At 33.5% G+C, this 25,400-nt stretch overlaps 4 protein-coding genes and 1 pseudogene across 13 annotated transcripts; 4 read left to right on the plus strand and 1 right to left on the minus strand.

The window, feature by feature from the left end:
- LOC137812882 (indole-3-pyruvate monooxygenase YUCCA2) lies at positions 1 to 9,893 on the plus strand. Of its 4 annotated transcripts, XR_016518911.1 has the most exons (10): positions 1 to 1,126; positions 1,356 to 1,604; positions 1,732 to 1,854; positions 2,064 to 2,242; positions 7,181 to 7,417; positions 8,261 to 8,472; positions 8,581 to 8,703; positions 8,882 to 9,091; positions 9,249 to 9,321; positions 9,420 to 9,893. XR_016518911.1 is itself a non-coding variant. In XM_068615118.2 (5 exons), the coding sequence occupies exons 1-5, from the start codon at positions 431 to 433 to the stop codon at positions 2,839 to 2,841; spliced, it is 1,284 nt and encodes a 427-aa protein (XP_068471219.2). In that variant the 5' UTR covers positions 1 to 430; the 3' UTR covers positions 2,842 to 3,049. The 4 variants fall into 4 exon arrangements, 3 of the variants coding, with proteins under 3 accessions (XP_068471219.2, XP_090155322.1, XP_090155323.1); XM_068615118.2 differs by lacking the exons at positions 7,181 to 7,417; positions 8,261 to 8,472; positions 8,581 to 8,703; ... (1 more) ...; positions 9,249 to 9,321; positions 9,420 to 9,893 and adding an exon at positions 2,805 to 3,049; XM_090299196.1 differs by lacking the exons at positions 7,181 to 7,417; positions 8,261 to 8,472; positions 8,581 to 8,703; ... (1 more) ...; positions 9,249 to 9,321; positions 9,420 to 9,893 and having other exon boundaries at positions 2,064 to 2,420.
- On the plus strand, positions 7,203 to 9,893 carry LOC137809547 (serine hydroxymethyltransferase 3, chloroplastic-like; annotated as a pseudogene). The gene is made up of 5 exons (XR_016518912.1): positions 7,203 to 7,417; positions 8,261 to 8,472; positions 8,581 to 8,703; positions 8,882 to 9,321; positions 9,420 to 9,893. The product of XR_016518912.1 is annotated as a serine hydroxymethyltransferase 3, chloroplastic-like (transcript).
- A 3,463-nt stretch (positions 9,894 to 13,356) lies between these two features.
- LOC137812878 (uncharacterized) lies at positions 13,357 to 17,908 on the plus strand. Its single transcript, XM_068615112.2, has 6 exons — positions 13,357 to 13,590; positions 13,720 to 13,852; positions 14,048 to 14,151; positions 15,273 to 15,417; positions 15,495 to 15,635; positions 15,763 to 17,908. Exons 1-6 carry the CDS (start codon positions 13,550 to 13,552, stop codon positions 17,500 to 17,502), a joined length of 2,304 nt encoding a protein of 767 aa, XP_068471213.2. The 5' UTR covers positions 13,357 to 13,549; the 3' UTR covers positions 17,503 to 17,908.
- A 332-nt stretch (positions 17,909 to 18,240) lies between these two features.
- On the plus strand, positions 18,241 to 19,452 carry LOC137812879 (uncharacterized). Its single transcript, XM_068615113.2, has one exon. The coding sequence runs from the start codon at positions 18,383 to 18,385 to the stop codon at positions 19,241 to 19,243; it is 861 nt and encodes a 286-aa protein (XP_068471214.2). The 5' UTR covers positions 18,241 to 18,382; the 3' UTR covers positions 19,244 to 19,452.
- Positions 19,453 to 21,827: 2,375 nt separating this feature from the next.
- LOC137812880 (ras-related protein RHN1) lies at positions 21,828 to 25,198 on the minus strand. Of its 6 annotated transcripts, none has more exons than XM_090299199.1 (7): positions 24,994 to 25,198; positions 23,613 to 23,690; positions 23,342 to 23,525; positions 23,072 to 23,120; positions 22,714 to 22,787; positions 22,505 to 22,598; positions 21,828 to 22,241 (listed from the first exon to the last, which is right to left on the minus strand). In XM_090299199.1, exons 1-7 carry the CDS (start codon positions 25,170 to 25,172, stop codon positions 22,144 to 22,146), a joined length of 756 nt encoding a protein of 251 aa, XP_090155325.1. In that variant the 5' UTR covers positions 25,173 to 25,198; the 3' UTR covers positions 21,828 to 22,143. The 6 variants fall into 6 exon arrangements, with proteins under 6 accessions (XP_090155325.1, XP_068471216.1, XP_090155324.1 ...); XM_068615115.2 differs by having other exon boundaries at positions 23,342 to 23,509; positions 24,994 to 25,143; XM_090299198.1 differs by having other exon boundaries at positions 21,943 to 22,250.
- Positions 25,199 to 25,400: the final 202 nt, after the last annotated feature.

A 25,400-nucleotide genomic window follows, 5' to 3' on the forward strand; every position in this document is an offset into this window, starting at 1 on the left:
AAATCCAAACCAATACAAAATCCCTTTAACTTGTGTCTATTTGTTTGCTTCCTGCTTTCTCAAATCCATTCAACAAAACCAAACTTCAAACTCAGTTTATTCAAGCAAATCAAATCACACCCTCATTTCATCTTCTCATCAATCAAACCATACTCTAGCTCATGTGACTTTCATCTTCACACAAAGCATTAACATGCTTTTGTTTGACTCAAGGCTCTGATTTCAGCCGCAACATCAAGATTTTTTAGGTGTCCAGCGACCACATTGTGATCACAATTGTGGCTACATTTGTCCACAACTTTTCACAATACCAAGGATTGCGACAAAACTGCAATTGCAATTTAAGACCTTGATTTTATGTGCAGCCTTTGAAGCTTATTGAGACTTCAAATTGTGGAAATTACAACACTTTCTCCCCTCTCACCCTTTTATGGTTTTGATGGAGTACTTGAAGGAAGTGGAAGGAAAAAGGGTCCATGATTATGTTGAGGTAAAGATGGGTAAAATGAGAAGGGTGGTTGTTGTGACAGGACCAGTGATAGTGGGTGCTGGACCCTCTGGGCTTGCTGCAGCAGCATGTCTTAAACAGAAAGGCATTCCAAGCCTAAACCTTGAAAGGGCTGATTGCATAGCTTCAATGTGGGAGCTGAAGACTTATGACCGTCTATGCCTTCATCTCCCTAAGCAATTCTGCCAACTCCCTCTAATGCCATTCCCCCAACACCTTCCCTCTTATCCAACCAAGCAACAATTCTTGGCCTACTTGAAGGCCTATGCCAACCATTTTGACATCAAACCCACTTTAAGCAAGACAGTGGTTAGTGCCAAATATGATCACAGATGTGGCTGTTGGAGGGTCAAGACTCAAGACATCAAAAAAGAGGAGACAGAATATGTTTGTGAGTGGCTCATAGTAGCCACTGGAGAGAATGCTGAGGAGTTCCTGCCACAAATTGAAGGAATGAGTGATTTTGAAGGGCCTATCTTACACACTAGCTCATACAAAAGTGGAAGTATGTTTTGTGGGAAGAAGGTTTTGGTGGTTGGATGTGGGAATTCAGGCATGGAAGTTTGCTTAGATCTCTGCAACCACAATGCTCTTCCATCCCTTGTGGTTAGAGATACGGTTAGTAAACTTCACACTTATCATCTGATAAACATCCATCATAAAAGTAAACAAACTTATTGTTTATGAAAATTTATAATTAAACAACTCTCTACACTCATATTATTACTGTGTTTACAGGGTCAGCAACCCAAAATCTTTAATTCATAGTATGTTGTTTACTCTTGTGTCTCTAATTTTCCTAAAAGGTTTCTTAATCAACTTTTAAGATACTTTGTTTTCACCACAGGTGCATATCTTACCTCAGCAAATGTTTGGGAAATCAACTTTTGGTTTATCAATGTGCTTGCTTAAGTGGTTCCCTATACGCCTGGTGGATAAATTTTTACTTCTAATGTCACACCTCATTCTTGGGGACACAGCTCAATTTGGACTTCACCGTCCCAAAATTGGCCCTCTAGAGCTCAAGAACTTGTACGACAAGACCCCAGTTTTGGATGTTGGCACACTTGTTCACATAAGAAGTGGAAAAATTAAGGCTAGATAATCTTCCCTGTCCAAATCAAATCCAAATTATTTTATCTACTTTGGTTCTTGTCATAGTCAAACAAATTTTCCTTTTCCCAATTTTGTTTCTCTTTTATTGATTCCAACCATATGTATAGGTTTGTCCCGGAATTAAACAACTAGCACAACAGAAGGTGGAGTTTGTGGATGGAAAAACAGAGAATTTCGATGCAATCATTATGGCGACTGGTTACAAAAGCAATGTACCCACTTGGTTGAAGGTGCTTCCTTCAACACTAGCTAACTTTTTTTTATGTGGTGATTATTTTTCATCAGTAAAAAGAAATGAATAAACATAACTATTTCAGTTATCTAATCTTTATACAAATCATATAAATAAAACACCTCACTAAACAATCCTTAATATGAATGAAATGGTAGTGCAATTAAGGTACAATGATTGGGATTTTGAAATATTTGCTGTGAGCAGGAGAGTGAGATGTTTTGTGAGAAGGATGGATTGCCTCGGAAAGATTTCCCAAATGGATGGAAAGGAAAGAATGGACTGTATGCAGTGGGTTTCACTAATCGTGGTCTTCTTGGAGCATCCATTGATGCAAAGAGGATTGCAGAAGATATTGAACATTGCTTGAAAGCTGCTAAGACCACGTAAGATCTTGTGTTCATCAATGCACCATCCAAAATTCCCCACACTACATTTAATAGTTTTGAGTGGAAATCAGTAGTCATAAGAGATTTGGATAATATGCATGAGTTTATAGATTCTAACCTCGTTGTAATCATTGTTTACAAAATATATAATCAAGGAATTTTTAAAATATAATCAATCGGTGTATCAAAGTGTTCTAGCCAACTCGAGGTAGGTTGAAATCTGGATGAACTCTTAGTAGTGGTCTCCCTGCAAGCTCTAGTGATTCAACCTTCGAAAACGAGAGGAGCTCCTCCCCTGTGTTGTGTATTAAATGATCCTTTATGTAGACAGAGTTGTAACCTAGTCCTAGAACCTCTTCAAGTGGTCTAGGATAAGTGTGTGAAAGATAGATCCCCTTGTTGATGTTTCCTCTGATATATATTGGTCATATCCTACACAATCCGATTATGTCTTTATTGAGCCATTAATGGTGATTAAGTCTAATTAACACATGATACTTAATGTATGAACGTCCTCTGCCATTAAAGATTGAATCACAATTCATATATCATACATCAGGTCCAGGCCCATCACTCTACATGCCCCCAGCCTTTAGCGTAGGCCATTGAGAGGTTATCCAGTCAAAGTTCGAGTAACGATCAACCATCCATTAAATTGAATCCAAGTCTATAACCTAACAAAAGGTATTTCTCCTCTGTGTATGAATGGATATGTTGTATTTATGTTATAATCACTTCAAAACACATCTTGTAAATGCAAAAGGAAAAACCAAAGTATATGAGGAAGAGATGAATTAGAGTTCATATTTGTATCCTTTCATGCCTCATGCTTTTCACATTTATTTTAACAGCCTTAGTATTTTCACAACTTGCACGAGATTACAACTGAAAAGAAAAAAAAAATTCTAAATTGAAGTAATTTTTTGCCAAATTATAATTATAAATTGGTATCTTTAGGAATGCAGTTGTAAAAATAATATTTTCTATTTTAAAATTATATTCGTCAAATTATATATTCATTTGAAAAATACATTTCAGTATTTTATTTTCTGTTTAGTTCTTATTAAAACTCAATGAGACATTTTGGTACAAGAGAAGAAAGGTTTTTACCACCATATCAATACTATACATTTTCCTCACATTTTTTATTCTTTCCACTACCTTTATTTTAGTTTTCTTATTACATAAATTTAAAATTATGTGTATGATACAAAGATACTAGTCTATAAAAAAAATATCAAGTTAACTGCGTGTTTCTATTAAACTATAAATATACATAAATTTGTTTTGTTTTATTAAGAGACTCTTTTTTTCAACCATGAAAGAATTCGCATGTGTCATAGTTGATGAAATAATAAAAATAAGCGTAATAGGTATACTAATATAGATGTTTTGTGTATTCATATTCCAGTCCAGTTATGGAAATGGAGCATTTACTATCAGAGAATTGTCCATCGTATGTTTTAATTTTCTCTGAAAAATAGTACAAACAAAAAACGCAGAAAATAATTACAATTATCAGATAATAAATTATATATGATACAAAAAATATATATAAATAAATATATATATGATATGATCGATCAAACTTATTATCCGATAACGGCCTGATAAATCCAACAAATACTCGCTAGAATAGATTCGAAATGACTCTAATATCATATTAAAATGACTCTAATATCATATTAAGAAGTGAGCTTTAAGCCTAACTTAACCTCATAAAACCGACTCAATGAGGTGAGGTTTGCACCTACTTATATATTATGAAAGACTATAATTTTTACACGATATGGGATCTCCAACAATTTCCTCCATGTGCTGGAATTTAAATCGTCCATATAGTGACTAGTCATATATATTTAATTTAAATTTGCACTCTCAAGCTAATGTGACCTTAGATGTAAACTAAATTAATAATACATTTTTTTAAGGTAAAAAATATCAAACAAACAAAATAATAAAATTAGGAAGATCTCACTTGATATCCAAGAAAAAAAAGTAGAAAACCTTTTACAACCAACTTATATACCAATGAAATAGAATAATCATCATTAAAAAAAATATTTTAAAAACTAATTTATTAGTTTGTAAAATAATAATAATAAGTAATTAAAACCTAGCTAACTTTAAATACAAATTTAAATTTTCATTCACAAATCAATTTAATTACCAATGAATAAAAATTAGTTTAATAATCAAATATATAAAAACTAATTTAACAATCAATTATATGTAAACTAATTTAACAACTAATTTTATTGAAATTAATTTAACACCCAATTTTATTAAAATCAAGTTAGAAAACAAAATATAATAAATCAGGTAGTAGCCATATATATAAATACCAAAAAAATATTCTAGTCTCTAAATAATGATAATATTATATTATATCACATCTTCTTAAAATATATTTAAAATTGATAGTTTAAATTTTTTTCTCAATATTTTAAAATTTAATATGTAATAAATGTTTTAATTTGGTCCTTGTAGTTGCTATGTATTTCTAAATTAAAATTGCTAATATACTAATTTTATAGTTGTGTAATTATCAGATACTAAAAGTTGTATAGTCGAAGAAGATAATGTTAAGTTCCTTGATTTTTTTTTAAATGAAAAAATAATTAAACTTTAACAACATTTGTAGTAAGTGTAAAGTTTGATAATTTTGTCTATATTATATATTGTTCCACCTAAATAAAAGAAATAAATGGGTGACTGGGTTAGTTAACAACTTTTCTGTTTCGAGGTTTTCTTTCTGTGGCCTCTAATTTGTAGCCAGGTACAAAATAGAAAAAAAAATGAAACTTTTCTTGTTTGGGCCAGGCATGACAAATAAGAGTTTGAAAAGTTATGTTTAACAAACAAAGAGTTTGAAAAGTAAATAAGTTCTCATCTGATCATTGGTTCTCACATGTGTTATGTCATAATTCTGAGTCAACCAACACGTATTATTTTAATTTCCTCTTCTACCATATCACTCATATTCTTACATCCTCCAAACTTTTTTCATCTACAATAACTAGAATATATACTAAAGCAATCTATAATTCATAATCTGGAAACTAGAGAGAACAGTTATTTCGTTATTTCACTTAGGTAATCTGGTTAGTTATTACAATGCGGATTTATCCGTTTCACATAAGTTTGTTTCACTTGTGGTCTGTTCTGAGTAATGAATGTGGATTGATTTTTTATCATGTCCTGTATAAGGGTTAGTCCGTAGGTCTGCGAGTCATCAGCTGGTGTAAGTTTTTTTTTTTAAAGAAAAATCAATAAAAATATTTGTTACATTTTGTTATTAAAAAATTGAATATACAAATCTAATAATTATAAAAAAATTGAATATAAAGGATTTAATCAAAATATTTACTATTTTTTTCATTCCTACTGAACAATTGAATATAAAAATTCAATAATTATAAAAAAATTGAATAAAAAAATAAACTTATGTTTGCTATTGATATAAAATATCAAACATCAATATTCTCTCATTTTAAACATCAAACATCAATAATTCAATTTAGATAAAACACTTGTTTTTTTTTAAAGGTCAACGGGCCAGCCTCTCAGATCAACGGGTTGAATTACCGAATGCACTTTTGCTAGTGGACTGTAAGCCTGTTTGTCCCACATTTTCATCCTTACTTAGGGACAACACATAAATCACCATTAAGCATAAGTTATCTAGCTAAAACTTTGCGTAGGATGTCATTAAGGACTAAGTATTCAAGGGTCTTGCTGACACTGACATAGGGAAATTTGTTTGTAAATAAAAAAGGAGTGTATTGCTACACTTTCCTTATTTAATTCTTTAAGGGCATTAGGTAGTATTTTCCAAATTTGAGAATAACCGATATCAAAAACCAAACCACAGAGCCAACCCAAAGTTTCATTGATTAATAGATATAGACACACACAACGAAGCAGATAAAAGTGCATAAGGAAATAAGAATCTAGAGGAAGAAAATATACAGAACGCTCAACAAATATTACTCATATCATAATTGCTATTATCTTACTCTTGCCACAAATCCAAATCAATCAATTATTATAACCTTATACTCTCTTAAACGCATTTGACTTGTCAAGACATCATTGCTGTAACCCTAATTAGGTCAAACTTAATACAATTTTATTGATATTTATATTTTTATATTTAATAGTGACCAACTCGATAATGTTTGCGGGATCGAGTCAAATATATTTGATGGACGTTCTATCACTTTCATACACAATATGAAAATACAATTTTATTATTCCTATATCACCTCTATAGAATAGTTTTCAAATTATGTAATTCAAAAAATTATTTAAAAAAAAACTTCTAAATTATGTAATTCAAAAACTAATTATAAATTTTGAAAAACGAATTTTTGACTTGAGAATTTTTTAGAAATTCGAAAAAATTCGAAAATGTATGGAGGTGAGATAAGAAGATAAGGAAGTGCCCGAAGAAAGAGTCTATTTGTCGCATTTCGGTTCCGTCCCTTTTCTAAAGCCAAATACGCATTCTTTCTCTCTTTTCGCCGCGTATTTTCACAGACTCCTCTCACCACTCTCTTCTTCATCGCCATAAGGTTGCTCCCTCTTATTCCCTCTTCTCCCATTCCATGCTACATTCAATCCCTCTACTTATTATCGCCATTTTACTATTGCCTCTGTTTTGTGCCACTCTGCTTTTGTACCTTTTCAACCCTCACGATAATGTTTAGGACCTTCCTTTTTGTATCGATTTTTTGGCTGTGGTTATCCAACGTCACTATGCAATTCATTGATTGATGGGTGGTTGATTTTGGTTTCAGCTTTATTTGGTACTGCCCCAGTTTTCAACTAAACAATACCGAGTCATGTTTTGATGTATTATTTCCATTCTTTTCCTATGGCAATTTCTGTAGCATGCTGTTTTAGTAATCTTGATTTTGTTTACCCATGTAGGGTGTAAGTTCAGAAGACAAAGATGCAAGCGAGTGCAATGATGGGTTCTTTGCAACAACCTGTTTGGAACAAGGAGGTGATTTTCCCTGCAAAAGGGTATGGGAATAATAACGGGTTTGTGCCTCAATTAAAGTTCTTCAATGTGAAGCCATGCAAAGCATCTCATGTTGAAGGAGGTTTAGTCACTGGGAGCACGTCATCTTTGTCTTTCGCGGTGCCTCAAATTGGAGGTAATTGGTAATTTACCATCCGATTCAAGAGTTTGATTTTTATGCGCTCTCAGTTATATTGTGAATTAATTAGAAATTATATTGGATATACTTACAACGCAGCCACATGCAATAATATCAATATGTAATTGAGTCCTACTGTTAAAATTTACTTATTGCTTGTGCATTCTAGTTAAATTCTTTATTGGAAACTTGTCCTGTGCGAAGGGCTAGTATTATTTTTGCCTTTTTGATGTAAAGGGTTGCTACCTGCTAGATATATTCCATTTTTTTTTGTATCTGTGAGTGTTTGATCATTTCTGTTTCTTGTTCTTCCTTCTGCACTTATTCTAGATGTGTGACAGTTGTTTTTAAAAACGACACTCTGTTTGTGGGTGAACATCAAGTAATATGTTTGTAACAATGTCAACAACTGTGCATGAGATGCTTGACTTATGGTTGACCAAATCTCTCTTGCAATAATAGAGTAGTTCTTGAGTTTAAAATATTTGTTTCTATATCATTTTTCTGATTTGGTGTTCTGTACCTTCACTCTGATTTTTATACCGTTACTTGAATTTATGACTAATAATGATCTCTTTTATCCATCGAAATCACATGCAATTGCAAATGTTAGGTGATGGGAGTAGCTTCCTAGACCATGCAATTGCAAATGGTATCCTGGTTTTGTTTTTAGGAAATGAGAATATTGAAAATGTGTATGGTTATTCGTTTTCAAAGAATTGGAAATTTCATAAAACAGTTTTTCAGAGGTTTAAAGTAAATATTGAATTGTAAGAATACTATGGAATGCATATTTCCTTTTCCACTCCTGCAATTTCATAGATTGAAACCTCGTTATACATTTAAGGTATTATGGTGGCAATGAGTACATTGATGAGCTTGAAACCCTATGTCAAGAAAGGGCAGTGGCTGCATTTGGTGTAGATGGAAATAAGTGGGGTGTTAATGTTCAACCATTATCTGGTTCTCCAGCTAATTTTGCAGTATACACTGCAAAATCATTATTGCTGCTGGTGCTAGTGCTTATCCCCGGGACATTGACTACCTCCCATGAGAAAAGTATAGTTTCTATTCATGCATTTTCTGGAATTATATATTGCTCAGCCTCTATTTATATATGGTTTTCTTCTTAACAGAAAGCTAATTACACCTTTTATACATGAGAAGATTGCAGATGAAATAGGTGTTTTTCTTATGATGGATATGGCTCATATAAGTGGGCTCGTTGCTGCATCTGTACTCGCTAATCCCTTTGAGTATTGTGATATTGTGACCACCACAACCCACAAGGTTTGCCTTGAGATATTTATGTCACACTTATGTACCTTTGCATTTGAAATGAATTTAAGAGAACTTGTATATTTTTGTACAAACTTCATGCATCGCTTACTTGAAGCTTTAAAGTAAATACCTTTCTTTGTTATACTTGATGCACCTGTCACTTAATTTGTTAAATATTTTTTCCCAGTCTTTAAGAGGTCCAAGAGGTGGTATGATATTCTTCAAGAAAGATTGTATGCATGGGGTTGATCTGGAGTCTGCCATTAACAATGCTGTTTTTCCTGGTCTATAGGTAAATTAGTAATGTCCCTTATTACTTTTCTTTTAACTATTCTAACTCAGGTGCATGGATCCTGTGCTCTTATGGAGAAGATACCTTATCCACTATGGAAATAAGGTAGGAAGGCCAAAATTTCTCATACTCCTTAATTTCAATGTAAATTTCTGACATGTTTTTCTACGTGGAAAGACACTTTAAATGTTTTTGTATGTTGATGTATGATTCTCTTAGTACCTTGGACATATTTCTTTTTAAGTAACATCACATCTTTCAGGGTATTGATGGTGCTCGAGTGGAGAAAATTCTTGACATGGCTTCCATTACCCTCAACAAAAATTCAGTGCCTGGTAAGACTCTTGTTTCTTGCATGCATCATTTTGACATCTATGCTTGTTCTCCATGATACAAATGCCCCATTCTTACTGACATGTGCTAATTTTAAAAGGTGATAAGAGTGCCTTAGTTCCTGGGGGGCATTCGCATTGGGGCTCCTGCAATGACCACAAGAGGACTTGGTGAGAAAGAATTTGTTCAGATTGCAGACCTCATTCATGAGGGTGTGCAAATAAGTCTTAAAGCCAAAAAGTTTGGTGTCAGGAACGAAACTCCAAGACTTTTAGAAGTTTGTATTGTCTCCTGAATTTCCTTTGGGAGATAAGTTTTCAGGCTTGCGTCGAAAAGTTGAAGCTCTTACTACTCAATATCCATTACCGGGAGTCTAAGTGAAGCTGATTGAACAAAATTGTATAAATCATGCTTCAATGTGTGTTGCTGACTTGCTGGTAATACTTGTTCTTTAGGGTCCTTGATCAGAGTACAAACATCTACTGGGTGTTGCTTCATTTTGCGACATTGATACAACAACAGAGATATGAACACAAAAATGCTTATAATGCAAAAATACATATAATTTTTAAAATTTTGTGCATTGAAATTTTTTACTATTCATTTGTTAAACTAAAATTCTTATAAAAGTACTTACTCAATTATATATATATATATATATATTACTTTTTATAAAAAATTTCATGTTAAACATACGCAGACAACTCAAACAACAACAATTATCTGTCATCACATGAAAAAAATATATTATTAAAAAAAATAATAAAATACAGAAATGTGAGGGACTAGACTAAAACTTATATGCTAACAAAAATGATATATATGTAAACTATATTCATTCATAAAAAAATTCTAAAAATAGACTAGATGAAAGTACTTACTCAATTATATATATATATATATATTACTTTTTATAAAAAATTTCATGTTAAACATACGCAGACAACTCAAACAACAACAATTATCTGTCATCACATGAAAAAAATATATTATTAAAAAAAATAATAAAATACAGAAATGTGAGGAACTAGACTAAAACTTATATGCTAACAAAAATGATACATATGTAAACTATATTCATTCATAAAAAAATTCTAAAAATAGACTAGATGAAAGTTTATTATACCCAATAAAATAGTTCTATATGAATAAATCTTAAATTAACCAACCAACTTATCAGCACATATGCATTTCCTTCAACTCACTCAATTATATTTAAAAATTTAATTTTTTATTATTGATTTTATTTTAAAATGTAAGATCTTATTTAAATATAAATCAATAACTACTATTTGATTATATATCTATAAATATCGAAATCAATTAAAATTTATTGTACACAATTTTAACGGTAATATGTGATATTTTACCATAATTAACACCTGGTATCATTTGATTAAGTATGTACATAGTCCCGTGAGTTTGCATTTATTCCTTTATTCTAATTCTTGAGAAAAGAAAACTTTTGGTTTCACATAAATATTTTCAAAATAGAATAATAAATTGAGATAAACCTATTATTTTATTTTCTCTTAACTAAAGCAAACAAATTGCCCTCTCTTCTTATCATGTCCCACTCTTATTTCATTTGGCACGTTTTTATTATTGAATTTGTTTCTTTGACCTTCCCCAAGTGGCAGTTGATGCAATTGTGATTTTTAATGAGATTGCAATTTGTTACCTTATTCTTCGGTGATATTATTGTTATTGTGACTTTGTGAGTGTTCGCTTTTAAGGTAACTAAATGTTGTGATGTATTACTATAAATATAATTTAATGTAATTTGGGAAACAATTCAAATTGGTTTTAATGTTTTCTGTGCATTTTGGTAGTGAGTTGTCATGACATATTTGTCAAATTAAAGTTTTATGACAATCACAAGGAAAGATCTAAGGATACCGAGATTAGACATATAAGAAAGGTGTCATGTTTTATAACTCTTTGAAATATAAAGAAATGAAAATAATTTTTTTAATATTATTTTATAATTTATAAGAAATTTATGGTAATTAAATAGCCATAATAGTTGTGAAAGTATATGTTATTATTGTTACTTTGGAAAACTCCATGTTTTATTCTCTTAATCTGAATCTAATCTTATTAGGGAGTCATGATTATAAATTTTCTTAGATTTACTCTTATAAGATAATATTTCAGTATTCACGATCAAAGGAAAAATATGCAAAGAAGAAAAAAAAAACAACAAGCAAAGATATAGACAAATAAAAAGTAAGAAAATAATATTATTTATCTATATTTTGTGTTGCAAAAAAATGATAAGTAAAACTAAAAACAAACAAGTTAACCTTTGCCTGTGGGAAATTATAATATTATTACCACTATTTAGCTACAATGAGAAACTATATTGTAATTTTTATTGGATTTAATTAAACTAAATTTTAATTTGTCATATCAAGTGGGTAATAGATTAATGAAATTTGCTTTCATTATTTTAAATATTATTGTGTACAGTGAAGCCTGTTAACATGCTTGTTCAAATTAATGGTTGAAAACTAATTTATTTTTCTAATATAGAATAAACACTTATTTAGTATCTTATGTTTTATTTTTTTTATTGTTAAGGAAAGTATAACATTTCATTTAACAAAAATACATATATTATCCTTTTATTAAGCTAATAATGATTATTCAAAAAAGGGAACCATTAAATTATAGAATATCACATGTTTGTTCTAAATTATACGATAATTGTTCTTACAAGGACCTAGAAACAAACTGTCTTCGTCTTCCACCTGTTGACCTCTCGGCCTTCGCTTCCGGACTCCCTTCTCGGTGTGATCTTTTGGCTTACTCGTTCTTGGTTTGTATTTGGTTTGAAAATCTTTAACGTTTTATTGAATTGCTTGACTGACACTTCCCGGTCAACTTTAATTTACTCCATTCGATCTTTCGGTTTTTGGTCTCGGCATCCTCTCACAGATGGGTGTGCGTACCTGAAAGGTGCTCCGATGCCAAAGTTAGATTCAGTTTTACAGGATATTAAAATGAATTCAACCTTCCTTACCTCTCAGGATGACCCTCTATTTATACTACTCTTTTATTGGGCCCAGAAGTTATTTGGGCCTTTTCTTTTTGTATTAAACATTTACTATACATACCTACATATTTGGGCCCCGTTTCATGGGTTTTTGCTTAATAATAATTTCCATTCTATTTTATTTCTTTCGTTATTTAGTTTACTTTCGGTCGGCTTAGTACACCTTGCTTTCGGTCGGCTTAGTACACCTTGTTTTCGGTCGGCTTAATACACCTTGCTTTCGGTCGGCTTAGTACACCTTGCTTTCGGTCGGCTTAACACACCTTGCTTTCGGTCCAATCTCTTGGCCCAGTACAATAATAAATATAAGTAACCTCTCAACAAAGAATACTTTATACTTGGGAATTTGTTTCTCTATTTTATTTTCAATATATAAATATTTTATTTAACTTTTTATCATTAATGGGAATTGATTTTCTTTCTATATTCTGCTATGATATTACACCCTCTTTTATTATTTTTTTTGTTTTTGTTTTCGTTTTCATTTTCTTCTATTATATTGTAATTTATTTTTCCATTATTTCTGTTTTCGTATTTTTGGTTTTAGTGTTTTAATAAATTTATTCTACAAATTAGTAAAATTTTGATAAGAGCCCTTTAAATAAGAGGTGCATCCTTGTGGAATTTCCCGGTTCAGTTTAAACAGTTGAATACTAAGAATCTAATGAGTGACGCAACGGCTCTTAATCCTTAGCCCGTTCTCTGTCAACAACTCCTTCTTTATCGTAATGTGCATTCCAGTTCAGCAAGTCACTTTAGATCCTCACCGTTCAATTGTTTCCCGTGTCACCAAATTCTGTGGCTAAACTACTCAGTTTCATTGTACTTTTAAATTTCTTTCTGCAGCCGAACAAAACTCCTCTAACTACCGAAAATACCCTTCTAACGTTCGCATTAATCAGCGTCTTTATTGAAACTGCCAAAGGTCATTATCGTCGTAGCAGAGAAATACTATCGTTTTCTTAAATTCCATTTATTTGTCTATTTGTTTTCATTTATTAGCATGTATTTATTTATACAGTTATTTATATATTTTCTCTCTCTTCTTCCTCTTCTTTCACTGCAACACGGTGTGCGCGTTACTCTACAATAGGTTTCAGCAATGGCGAATTTCGCGTTCTGAACTTCCACAGCGAGTAGTTCACTGAGTCGCATCACCAAGGACTTCCAACATGTTGGACGGAATACTCGGGAGAGGCTTCACCGCGAAATGGTTCTTGCTGTGTGCTTTGTTTTTTGTTTATTGCTGTTAGTTGATGAAGAAAGGTGTTGAGAATTAAGAGTGCGTTTATGCTTCTCATTGCGATAGACGTGATTTTTTCTTCTGCCTTTTTGTTTTCAGCAAATCCTTGATCAAATTGACGAAGACTCGGATTGATGTGATAGGGAGGAAGAGAAGAGCGACTGAGAAGTTTCTGAAGAAGGATATTGCTGATCTATTGCTCAACGGTCTCGATATTAATGCCTACGGAAGGGTAATTGATTCTCTTCTTTTGCGTTTGTTTTTGTTTTGCGCAGTTTCTGGATTCTGTAACGTTAGATTATTGAGGATGCTGGTTTTCATCGAGTGATGGATTGCAGTAGAGTTTTAAATGTGTGAACAAATTGCCTTGTTTGTTTGATGAACTCGTTTTCAATTAGTTTTGTCTTGTTGCGGGGTGTTTAAACAGGCTGAAGGACTCGTGGTTGAGTTAACACTGTCCTCTTGCTATGGTTTCGTTGAGCAATGCTGTGAGTTTGTGTTGAAGCACCTCCCAGCGATGCAGAAGATGAGGTATTATTAGTTTGTTCGTTTGTTTTGAACTTCTGCTTTGCTATTGATATCTTCTCTATTTCCCTTTTTTCATTTGAATTCTCATTTCAACTCGGAATTATGACTAATTGTTTTGGCTTTGACAAATTTAATGTGAATTTCGGCCACTGTATGGGTATGTATGATGCACGAAATACAGCAAATTTAGAACTAAAAAATAAATAAAAAACATGGATGCATTACTATATTTCTGAAATAATATGAATGAAGAATATAAAATATATGTTGACTATGGTAAAATAATTTATTTCAAACTTGTATTTTGAGTTTGATTGAATGAAGAAAAGAATGGAAATTCTAGGAGACAAAAAATCTCTCAAATTAGTTTTTTTTAAAATGTCGTTCTACGCAGGGGCACATATAGATTTATCTCTTGGCTTCACCTAGTGTGATTAAAGTCACACTCAAGCCGCCTATAGTTTTTTTTTAAAAGTAACTAAGTGTACCGTAGGGATATGCATTGCGTAACGGATACAGGTGCATTCGACAAAATAAAACACCATGCTTCCCTGTAGATGAGGATTATGAGTGAGTTGGTAGCGGTGTTTTTTCTTCTGATATCGTCATTCCTCATTAACTTTTCTCTCCTCGGTGTCTGATCAACAATCCAGTTGTAGAAATTGCATCATTTTAGTGGAAAAGGTTTCCAAATTTGTATCTACAATGCTGCAAGTGATTCCTTAAAATGGTCACCAACACTACTGACTACACCATAATGATTGTGCATCTAATGGTTCACATGTGTGTAGTTGTTCTGGTGTGGTTGAACATAGTTCTGGCCTTTGCGCCTGCATTTTTTTCTTTTTTTAGGTACAGATACGGGTTTCCCAACCAAATAAGCAACTTTTGTAGTGTTTTTGGTGAGATGAACAGGTCAAAATGAAATGACGCATTCAGTTTAGGATGTAGAAGGGGGTGGAGTTATGTTTATTTTTTATTCAGTTGACGAATATGATTGGTTGGACATCTGTAACTGTCACAAATGTCTCAAAATTATTATGGTTGGATAGTCGTTGTATCTTTTTCCTCAAATTCAGAAGTTGAATGTCTTAATGACATAACTGCTTCCATTTCTTTTACAGTGGTTGCCCGGAGGAATGTAGGATGGCTGTATCGTCTCTGATGTTTGGTGCTGCAAGATTTTCTGATTTACCAGAGTTACGTGACCTTAGACAAATATTTCAGGAGAGATATGGGAATTCCATGGAATGTTATGTCAATCAAGAGGTGATTTTTCATTTATAGACTTTAAATATTGATGACTTCTTCTGTTTTCCTGTATTGACTAAATTTCAAATTATCAGTTTGCTGCAAATTTGAATTTCAAGTCTTCTACACTGGAGAACAAGGTCTGCTTGATGCAGGAGATTGCATCAGAGTTTTTCATAAACTGGGACTCCAATGCTTTCAAATTGCGGATGTCGAGATCCTCAGAAGCGGTACAGGTGCTGTCTTTTGCATTTCCTTTTTACTTTATACTAGTTTCGTTCTCAAAATTTGAATTCTCGGATCATTCTTACTTTGTTTCAAATTTTTAGAATGTATGTGACATTGTTACTATTTGATGTACAGGGACACAGTGTTTGTATGTCTAACCATGATAAACCATCATACGGCAAGGATTTTACCCAAAGGGAAGTAAGGAATGATGTTTTGTCAGAGAAAAATCGTGACCTTGCCAATGATGGATGGAGATTTCAGAATGGCAGGGAAGCTGTAGTCTTAAACAGACATGAACGTGATCTTCCGTCTAAATCCACACTCCCTGGAAATGGTCGGGAAGTTCCTCAGAAAAGGGATGGCCATGGTAATCCAGGAAGGCATGAGATTACAACTGAGAAGAGCGACAGAGGCTATTGGAAGGAGGGTAGTATGCTAAAACCGATAGGACATTCATCTCCGTATAAAACTGTGGAACAAGTCGAAGGAGATTCCAAGCTGTATAATAGTAGGGGGCATACCACCCCTCCAAGAGAAAACCAGGTTAGTATGCTAAAGCTGACTGGACAGCCATCTCAGAAGAAAAAAGTTGAGCAACTTGAAGGTGGTTCCAAGCTGCATTATAGTAGGGGGGATATCAACCCTCCAATAGAAAACCTGGGCAGTACGCTAAAACCGATTGGACGTCCATCTCAGCAGAAAACAGTGGAACGATTTGAAGGTGGTTCCAAAGGGCCCAATAGTTGGGGGAATACCACTCCACTAAGAGAAAACCAAGGTAGTAAGCTAAAACCAATTCAACTTTTACCTCAGAAGAAAACAGAGGAAAAATTTGAAGGTGATTCCAGGCTGGAAGTTAGTAGGGGGAATACCACCCCTCTAAGAGAAAACCAGGGCACTGCAATTGCCTGGAAGTCTCCCAGTCATGCCGGATCACATTTCAAGACTAATGATGCAAAGGAGCCATTCTCTGTTAATCGTGTTGGCCTACCTTCATCTGATAAATCCGAGAGAAATATTCAAAGGGATGAAACACCTGCACTGAAGTCCTGCTACAGTAATGTCATTCCACCTCCATATGTTAAACAACCTAATTCTAAGCTGCAGAATAGCACACGTGGAGCCAATATAATATCCTCACTTACCGACAGTGGTGGCCTCTCTACATATCATTCAGCACATGAGAAGCCTGATACTACTGTGACGGAGAGGATTCAAATAGGTTTGGATAGTTCTGACCAGGATTGGCAGGGCAGTAGACACGAGAGACGGAGCAAACAGAGTCGTGAAAAAGAAATCTTATTTCGACAAGATGCTGATGAAGAAGTCCCTGTAATAAAACCAAGATCTATGAGGCGAAGGCACTCAAGATCACGACCACCAGGTTACTACGATGCCTCTAACGAAGACTCTGGACTTCAGAGAAAATCGAGGAGCAGAAGCAGGAGACGAGATGATTCAAGACGAGGTGGTCTGCAAGCTGTGTTTGATGATGAGCGGTATCAAAATGCTGAAGAGGAAAGGATAATAGATAAATTGCTGATCCATTATAGCAAAAAGCCTTCCGTCCTTGTGCCAGAAAAATTAAAAAGAAACTCTAAAATTCACCATGCACATCAAATGGATGACTCAACCAAGGAATTGCAGCAGAGTGGAAGCGGAGATGGATCTGGTGAGACACCAGAGATGGTTAGTCATGCATCACGATCACTTTCCCTTCCTCGTGAACAACAGAGAGAAGTGGAAGTTAAGAAAGTATTTAATCGTGCTGCTACATTTGAGCCAGTTAGATCATACGAAGCTCGTCATGTGCATCCTAAGTTACCTGACTATGATGATCTAGCAGCTAGGATTGCAGCTCTAAGAGGATGAAAAAGGGTATAAGGACAATGTTTTATGATCATCGTGCTTTAATGTGTACAATGTGTGTGCCTGGAATTACAGAAGATTGCATTGTGGTGCTTTTATTGCAAAATGTTGCCTAGGAGCTGTTATTAATCGTCATGCATGTGTTGGTTGACAATAGTGACTCTGCCATCATCTTAAATATGCAAGTATGGGCCATCATCAATTCAAGTTTTGTCTTTTATGATTGTAGAAGTGTTTGTAATAAAAAAGTACGGTGTTCCAACACCTTCTTCGGGTCGCTAATGGGAATAAAAGATGTTGAGACAGACCCTATTGGTTAAGAGTCTCTCTTATTTTCTGATAATGTTGTTTACACACTTATAAGTACATTATTTTGTATTATATAAACTTCATTGCTTAATTTTTTCAATTCTGTAACTTCACATGAAGATAAAGTAATTTCTCACACTTTAATGCTTGAGTACCACGTGGTTAAAGTTATGCAAAAGGTCATTTTTTAGTGTGTCACTTCCAATTTTAAGGAACAATTCAGAAGGAGGAAAGCAGAGTTAACGAATCGAGGAAAAAGAGTGCACATGTATAACTTTTTCTAGTTTTACAGTGCGAGCTTATGGCAGTAAATTAACAAATTGACTACCCTGATCTGGAATGTCAAAACACCAAGTTCAGACTGGTTCAGAACCAAAGCCTTTGTGTTCCCTAGGACCATTTCTCTTTTTACGAATTCGCATCCGTCGCATCTAAGCCTTCTGTCCAAGGCCAAGGACGGTTTCCCGCCAAAACGGACTAGTTCTTACCTACCCCTATATTACAGTGCCTCTTCTACAGCCACATTCTGCGAAGAAAGAGATACTGATAGAGAGAAAGGTCTAACTCCGCATAGATGAAGGGCACATCCAGAGTGATTATGGGTGCAACCTTGGTAATGGTGGTAACCCTTGCAGTAGTCCTAGTCCTTATATTTGTACTGTTAGCTGACCTCTATTGCTCTCTCTTACTCCGCCGGCGCCACCGCAGAAACAGCAACTCCAACAACACCATTCCCAATGTCAGCACCCAACCCACAGCAGCCGGAGCCACCAGTGCTTCACCTTCTCACACAACCTCACACCCCCAACAAAAGTCTCCATTCCGCAGCATTTATGCACAGGGAGTCTTCCAAGCTCCAAGAAGCATCCTTCTCCCCGCAGTTTCTTTCAAAGAAGACAAAGCTGGGCCAAGAAAGCAGCAGATTCAGTATCCTGAACTCCATCAGGTTGTTCAAATCCAACTCCAACCCCATGAATCCAATTCAAATGCAAGCCCTTCCCCACCTCCATCCTTCATATCCATAACACCCTCAAAACCAAATCTCCAACACCCACTCACCATGGGAAATCTTTGTCATGATGATAAACCTTGCAGTGGAGAGGAACACCTTGTGTACATTTCCAACCCCATTTATGAAAACCACGAGAGCCAAGGGAGTGGAGCAGCAAATACCCCATTTGAGACACCAGACACTTCGCCTTCACGTTTGGAAGGAAGTGGTTCTTCTGAGGAGGATGAGGCAATAATAACCCCTTGTGTCACCCACTCACCTCCTTGTACCCCTCCTCTGACTCCAATGAAGAAGCTACCTTCAGAGGCTTGTTCCGTTTCTCTGAGAGATGCAAGGTCCTTGGCCACTTCATGCAGCGATTCACGTAGCAACAATGGCCTCTCTTCATCCTCCGGCTCCCCTTGTACTTCTCCTTCATGGTAAATTTGAAAGCTTCTGTTATTGGTTTGTTTTGTTAGAAGGGCAGTTTGGTGAATAAGGCAATGGTGGTGACTGGTGACTGGTAAGAACAAAAGTGGTAGTGGCAGCAGCATGTGAAAAGAAGCTATGAGTAGTTTCTTTTTGCAGGTGCGGTTATCATAGCACCTGTTTTAGTAAATAGTAACACTAATGGCAACTCAACTTCATTATTAGTTTGCTCTGTTTATCTAGGCATTCCGGTAGCTAGTTACTTTTGGGGCATGCACGGTCTTTGTTTCCATTGGCATGGTACTCACTGTTTGTTTTTTCTTGGAAACTTGCTGCATTTCTCTGGGAAAATTTTATATTTTTGCTCGAGTAATGTAATTTGTTATTGCAAGAAGTGAAATGAAAACGTTTCTATCTCGAATTTTTATGGCCCCTAGTTGTGATTCCAATGCATGATATAATAATCAGTAATGATACAGACAATGACAGTATTGTATCCTGTGATTCATGATATCAAACAAGGATATTTTTGTCACCTCATGAAAAAACTGAAATTTTAAACAAAAATTGAGATTGTATTCTAGTAGTTAATATTATCATTTCTCTATATAACTCTGTATAATAATGTATGGAGGAGTAAACCCAGAAACTAGCTGTCACCTGCTGCAGCTACGATCTGCGAGCACAGTCTTTTTAGCTTTTTGTCCATTTCGATGAGGACGATAGCGTTGCCCTGCTGCAATGCAACTCCATTAGGCAAGAAGCTTCAGTTTTCACCCTGATTTTTATTAAGTAATTAGTTTTCAGTTGTTGAAGATTATTAAAGATACTCGATTATGTTGGGAAATTGAGAGCATGTGGACTGCAGTAATGGATGCTCACGGCAAAAAAAGAAAAGAAAATGGTCCTTTGATGGAGAAAGAGTTCTTTGCAATTATTATTGTCCTTTAAAACCTGTTATATTATATCAGTTTTAAGATTATCTAAGTTTAGTATCAATGGTTAATTCTTTTAAAATGCCATATTATATTATTATGATGAATTTGAACCTTTAGTTAAGATTTCTACACAGATACGTTAACACCACAAACACTATAAAACATTCACTTCACAAATCAATAAAATAATATTGTATTTAATTTTTTTTTTAATTTTAAATATTATTATATTATTATAATGTGATGTTAGTGTATCTTTTTATTGTACGTAGTGTCAAAGATTTTTTTTTTCGATTAAAAGAGAAAATGTAGATAAAATACGTTTAAATAAAATTATTTTTTGTGCTGAGTAGAATAGGTGGCATGGAGATTTCCAACATGTGTCAAATTTTTATAAATAAAAAAAAGTGGTGCATAAGAATATAAGAATCTTGTAAGAGCTGTTAAGATTTATATTGTTACAATCTCTTTCCTTTGTATTTCAATTTTTTACAACTTAAAACTAATTTAATTATACAATTATTTTTTTTTTATTTTTAAACATCAAATTCTTACAGAAGATTCTAAATTTTAAATTTAAGATTTGGAGGAAGACTCCTACAAATAATTTTGTTATTGCACTATTTTCGTTTGGCTATACCCAAATATAACTATAAAAAATTAAGAATATTATTTCCATAATCTAAGTAGTAAAATTCAAAGATCAATGACAAACAAGAGAAAGTTCTGTATTTACACTTTCTGTGTAATGTTCTTATCACAGTGACATTTTTTTCAGATAGTCTTGCTATGTAAATCAATTTCGCAAGCAACTAAAACTGTTTTAAAGTCTAATTAAACAAAAAGTCAGGTTTGGATAATTTAAAATGCCTTTTCATTTCAACATAATGGTCTATTTAATTAAATTTAAATGATTTTTTGGTAGATAAATAAATAAATATAAAGGATGAATAATAATAGTAATATTTATATTTTGAAAGTTTCTATAATATTTTAAAAATAGTATTTGTTAACTTAATTTACCTTTGCAAAGGTTGCTCAATTTATTTAAACCAGATTTATTGCTTAAGAAAAAAATAAGATTATACAGCAAAAAGCAATAATGGGGCTATATCTAAATATATACTCTAAAAAAAGAACTATGAGTGATCAAGGTTTGATACTGCAAAGGCTAAGTATGGAAAATTCAAAAGTCAAAGAGAAAGTATTGGACACAATGATGACATTACATTCGGATGCAATACAGACAACTCTTTTTCTTCTCTTCTTTTTGTCACGTCAAAATGGGATAGAGACAAATTAGCATGCAACGAGATATAGCTCAATGTATTAACTTTAAAAACTGTAAAAAACAAAAAAATCGCAAGATATTTTGTAATATATAACTCGAACTTCGTCTTGATTACGATATTTTATAGTATATAGGTGGGTACAAATCTCACCTCATATATTGATCTTATGAAATTGAGTTAAACTTAAATTTTCTTTTTAATATAGTATCAGAATCATCTTGAGTTTATCCTAACTATTGTGTATCAGAATCATCTTGAGTTTATCCTAACTATTGTTTTTCGAACTTATGAGATCATGCTATTAGACCGATATCGGAATATCCATAATTAACTCAAAATAATTTAAAAAACAGTGACTTTGAAAGTGACATGAGTAAAGTTTATGAACTCGTGATTTCACGTTTGAAAAGCAAAATGAAAATCATCTAAAAGTTCTCTCTCATGATGAATGAAAGGGGCTTTTTTTCTAAGCAATGAACAGAAGTAAAGTAGCAAAAAGAAAGGACAACTTTGGATCTTACAATGTACATTGAAGATGTCTTTGTTCTTCTTGTTTGAGCAATTACGTACACAGATTATTCATGTATCCGCACAACTCATGAAGGGATAGGAATATTATGATATGATGGCATGATGACATTACAAATAACGATACTTCCCAGAGGAAAGAGTCATGAAGATGCCATTAACCACAACAAAAGTATCCTCTTCTAGTTTCTGTAGCTCTGGTATGCAGCTTGATCCCACTTTGACGTGAAGGGTTAGCTTTTGCCAATCTCTTAGCTGCAAAATCTTTGTTTAATTTCTAGCTAATGAGGAATCTTAACACAAACGTTAATTGTATGTTACCACATTCAATTGGTTAATAATTCATTCAAGATAGTGAACTAAATAATTGCTTCTTAATGTTGTTGTTATTGTTTGACAGAAAAGAAAGAAAAATCATACAATTCATCAAAATTTGAACCACAGAATAGGCAATGCAAGTGCTCTTGGATCATATTTTGTAGAAAGAAGCCTCTGGGGTGAAAGGTAAAGTATTTTACCTATTTCATAGAAGAGTTCGTTCACATTTTGTGCGGTTTTTGCTGAAGTTTCAAGAAAAGACAAGCCACTTTCTCTGGCATATTCCTCACCCTCCTGCAACCATCAACACAGACACAAAGTATGTTACATGAAATATGAGTAACAATGTTCCTTGGTGTAGAGTCAACAGAACCTCTGCAAAGAATATAATGTAATTCACTACAAATACCTCATTGCAGACTTTTCTGTCATCCTCCAAATCAGCTTTATTAGCCACCAAAAACATTGTCAAACTTGAATTTGCTGACGTGAATTGTCAAATAGTATCATGTTATGAAGTTGTGATGAACTTTCACAGAATGATGAAAGAAATCAATTTAGCCTATGTTAACACTACTTTGTTAATGGATTGCATGATGAGAAGTGCAGTTTCATTTGAACAACTTACATGATGGTTTTGACCCCAACTAGCAACTACAGTTATATCTCAAATCATTGTTAAATCGAAGACTTGAATCAGAACAAACTTAGTTTCCCAATTTTCAGAAGTAGAAAGACCAGTTTTTCACATTGTGACAGTTGCCTACCTTGTCTTTGCACTTCTCGAACCCACTTCTTTGCTCGTACAAAAGAATCCTGAGCCCGAATATGCATTATTTATTTGGTCAGATTCAGATATGTTCATTCTAAATGTACTTATACATTCTGCAGTAGATTATCTGAACAAAACATATACTGATTCTCTTAAAGGATAAATACATTAGACTTATATATCATGAATTAGAGACAACGATATACTTGTATTTATAGTTTAGACCATAGAGCATTTTTCAAGCACCAAATTGAAATTGATTTACCATGCTTGTAATGTCATACACAACAATGGCTGCAGCAGCACCTCGATAATACATAGGAGCCAAACTGTGGTATCGTTCTTGCCCTGCTGTGTCCCATATATCAAATTTTACAGTGGCTTCATTTAAAGACAAAACCTGAGTGAAGAATGCAGCTCCAATTGTTGATTCCTGTACACATAAGAGACTAAAATAATAAAATGATTGTTGTTACTTGAACTATCAGCATAACTGAGATGTAAGTTGTATAGTGATGTCGAACAACAATAGTAACCTGGTATTCGGAAAATTGACCTTTGACAAATCGAAGAACCAAACTTGTCTTTCCTGTTCCCATGTCTCCAAGAAGTACCTGGGAAATCACAGATGGTGATAACAATTTTGGAATACTTTCTTCTGCTAATTAAGAATGCCCTTTTGATCATTGGAAAATGAGGGAGGGGGTAAATTTTTAAATTTAAACCCGAAGAGAAATTTTTGAAGTTTTTGTTTCTTATAATTTCCTTTTCTCTCTGTTTCCCCTTCGTTCTCACTTCCACTGTGCAATATCAAAAGTTTTCTTTCTCTCCAAGCAAAACACAGGGTAATGGTGAAAGACTAATGGATGGAGATAGAGATTGAAATGGCTCACGCCTTACGCAAAATTCAACAAAAAAAAATGTGATTCAGTGTGGGATAAGTTGGAGCCCTGTCCTTGGAATCACAAAATGGTCGAAGCCACATGCAAGAAACAACAAACAACCATGCAATGGTATTTAATATAGCAATCTGCATGTCATTATAAAGTTACTAACCTAAGTACAACTAAAAACCTTATTATCTACACATATATATCTCTTTGGTCATTTTAAACACTTATTCTTAATATAAATCTTGTGTAAAAATAACTAAAGGATCAGTATTTTTACATTAAGGTTTTAGAATGTGTCTTAAAGAATTAGGACTAGTGAGTTTGTGGTGTGAATAATGGAGTTATGTTAAAGATATAAGAAGATTTGCATAGAGTTGAATTCACAAGTCCTACCGAAAGAAATCTTTGCCATGATCAAGTAATAAAATTTTAATTTGATACTTTTAAATGTGTTTCATTTAGATTTATAGTACTCTTTAATTTTGTATGAACCAATGTTTTTAAAATTTTAGTCCAAATTAGTGAGAATCAGCATTGATTAAACACATACTCTAAGAAAAATAATACTTGAACTTTCTATTTTTTACTAGTTATACGATTTGATATACTAGTGAAAGGGTTAACATTTTTACAAAGTAACTTTCCCCTCAGAAGAAAGTGGCAAGACCAGTAGATCATTTTCAATGATCAAACAAACAACACAATCAGATATGGTTGCGAAGAATCCAACACAGATTTTACGAAGGTGAATTTAAATTACTAATACTAGAAGCCACTACTACAGGAACCCACTTGGGTTGGCTTAGTGATGTGAGATTTGAATGATATGCATCTCATAGATCCTAATCTCAATGTGCAAAAAAAAATATTTTGCACATTATCATTTGCTTCTGCTATCTTAACATGTGTAACAAGTTGTTCTGGTTTAGAAACTGATATGTGAAAGAGGAGCTATTTCTAGTCTTTGAATGGAGATATGAAATGAAGAAAAAATGGGGACATGGGGTGGGGAAGACATACCTACCAGTTTTGCTTGTAAACTCTTGTTTCCTGTCCTCCTCGCCATAGCTTGGATGATCTATGTGGGAAAAAAAGGGAGAATAATTCTTCAGTTTCCAAGAGGCTTTTCAGAGAATGAAAACAGAAACGAAGAGAAGGCAAATTTATGTCAGTAGTGGCAAATTGGAAGGTAATGGTAGCCATGATGACACTCTACAAGACTGGTAGATTTTTGGTTGGACTGGTAAGTGAGCTCATAGGATTACAACTTTTTCCTTCAAATCATAAGTTATGTTTTAAATTTAGAAAATGTTAATTTCACAACTATAAATTAAAAAAATATCAATTTACAACTATGATTTGTTGAATACAATTTTAAAATTGTTTCATTTCAATAAAAAGTTGTTTTTCTTTCCGGTTGTAATATGTGTT

The sequence above is a fragment of the Phaseolus vulgaris genome, chromosome 2 (genome assembly GCF_051622355.1).
Source record: "Phaseolus vulgaris cultivar YP4 chromosome 2, ASM5162235v1, whole genome shotgun sequence".
Taxonomy (NCBI): Eukaryota; Viridiplantae; Streptophyta; class Magnoliopsida; order Fabales; family Fabaceae; genus Phaseolus; species Phaseolus vulgaris.

Bases quoted from the DNA above. Each gene is read 5' to 3' on its own strand.
- LOC137812882 (XM_068615118.2), top strand. From the start codon at position 431: ATGGTTTTGATGGAGTACTTGAAGGAAGTGGAAGGAAAAAGGGTCCAT. The intron at 1,605-1,731 runs GCTAGATAATCT...CCATATGTATAG, and splicing joins TAAGAAGTGGAAAAATTAAG to GTTTGTCCCGGAATTAAACA. The intron at 1,855-2,063 runs GTGCTTCCTTCA...TGCTGTGAGCAG, and splicing joins ATGTACCCACTTGGTTGAAG to GAGAGTGAGATGTTTTGTGA.
- LOC137812878 (XM_068615112.2), top strand. From the start codon at position 13,550: ATGTTGGACGGAATACTCGGGAGAGGCTTCACCGCGAAATG. The intron at 13,853-14,047 runs GTAATTGATTCT...GTGTTTAAACAG, and splicing joins ATATTAATGCCTACGGAAGG to GCTGAAGGACTCGTGGTTGA. The intron at 15,418-15,494 runs GTGATTTTTCAT...TCAAATTATCAG, and splicing joins AATGTTATGTCAATCAAGAG to TTTGCTGCAAATTTGAATTT.
- LOC137812879 (XM_068615113.2), top strand. From the start codon at position 18,383: ATGAAGGGCACATCCAGAGTGATTATGGGTGCAACCTTGGTAATGGTG.
- LOC137812880 (XM_090299198.1), bottom strand. From the start codon at position 25,172: ATGGCTACCATTACCTTCCAATTTGCCACTACTGACATAAATTTGCCT. The intron at 23,526-23,612 runs GTTACTATTGTT...TTATTATTTTAG, and splicing joins GTCAATTTTCCGAATACCAG to TCTCTTATGTGTACAGGAAT. The intron at 22,251-22,504 runs GTAAAATACTTT...AATTAAACAAAG, and splicing joins CGAACTCTTCTATGAAATAG to ATTTTGCAGCTAAGAGATTG.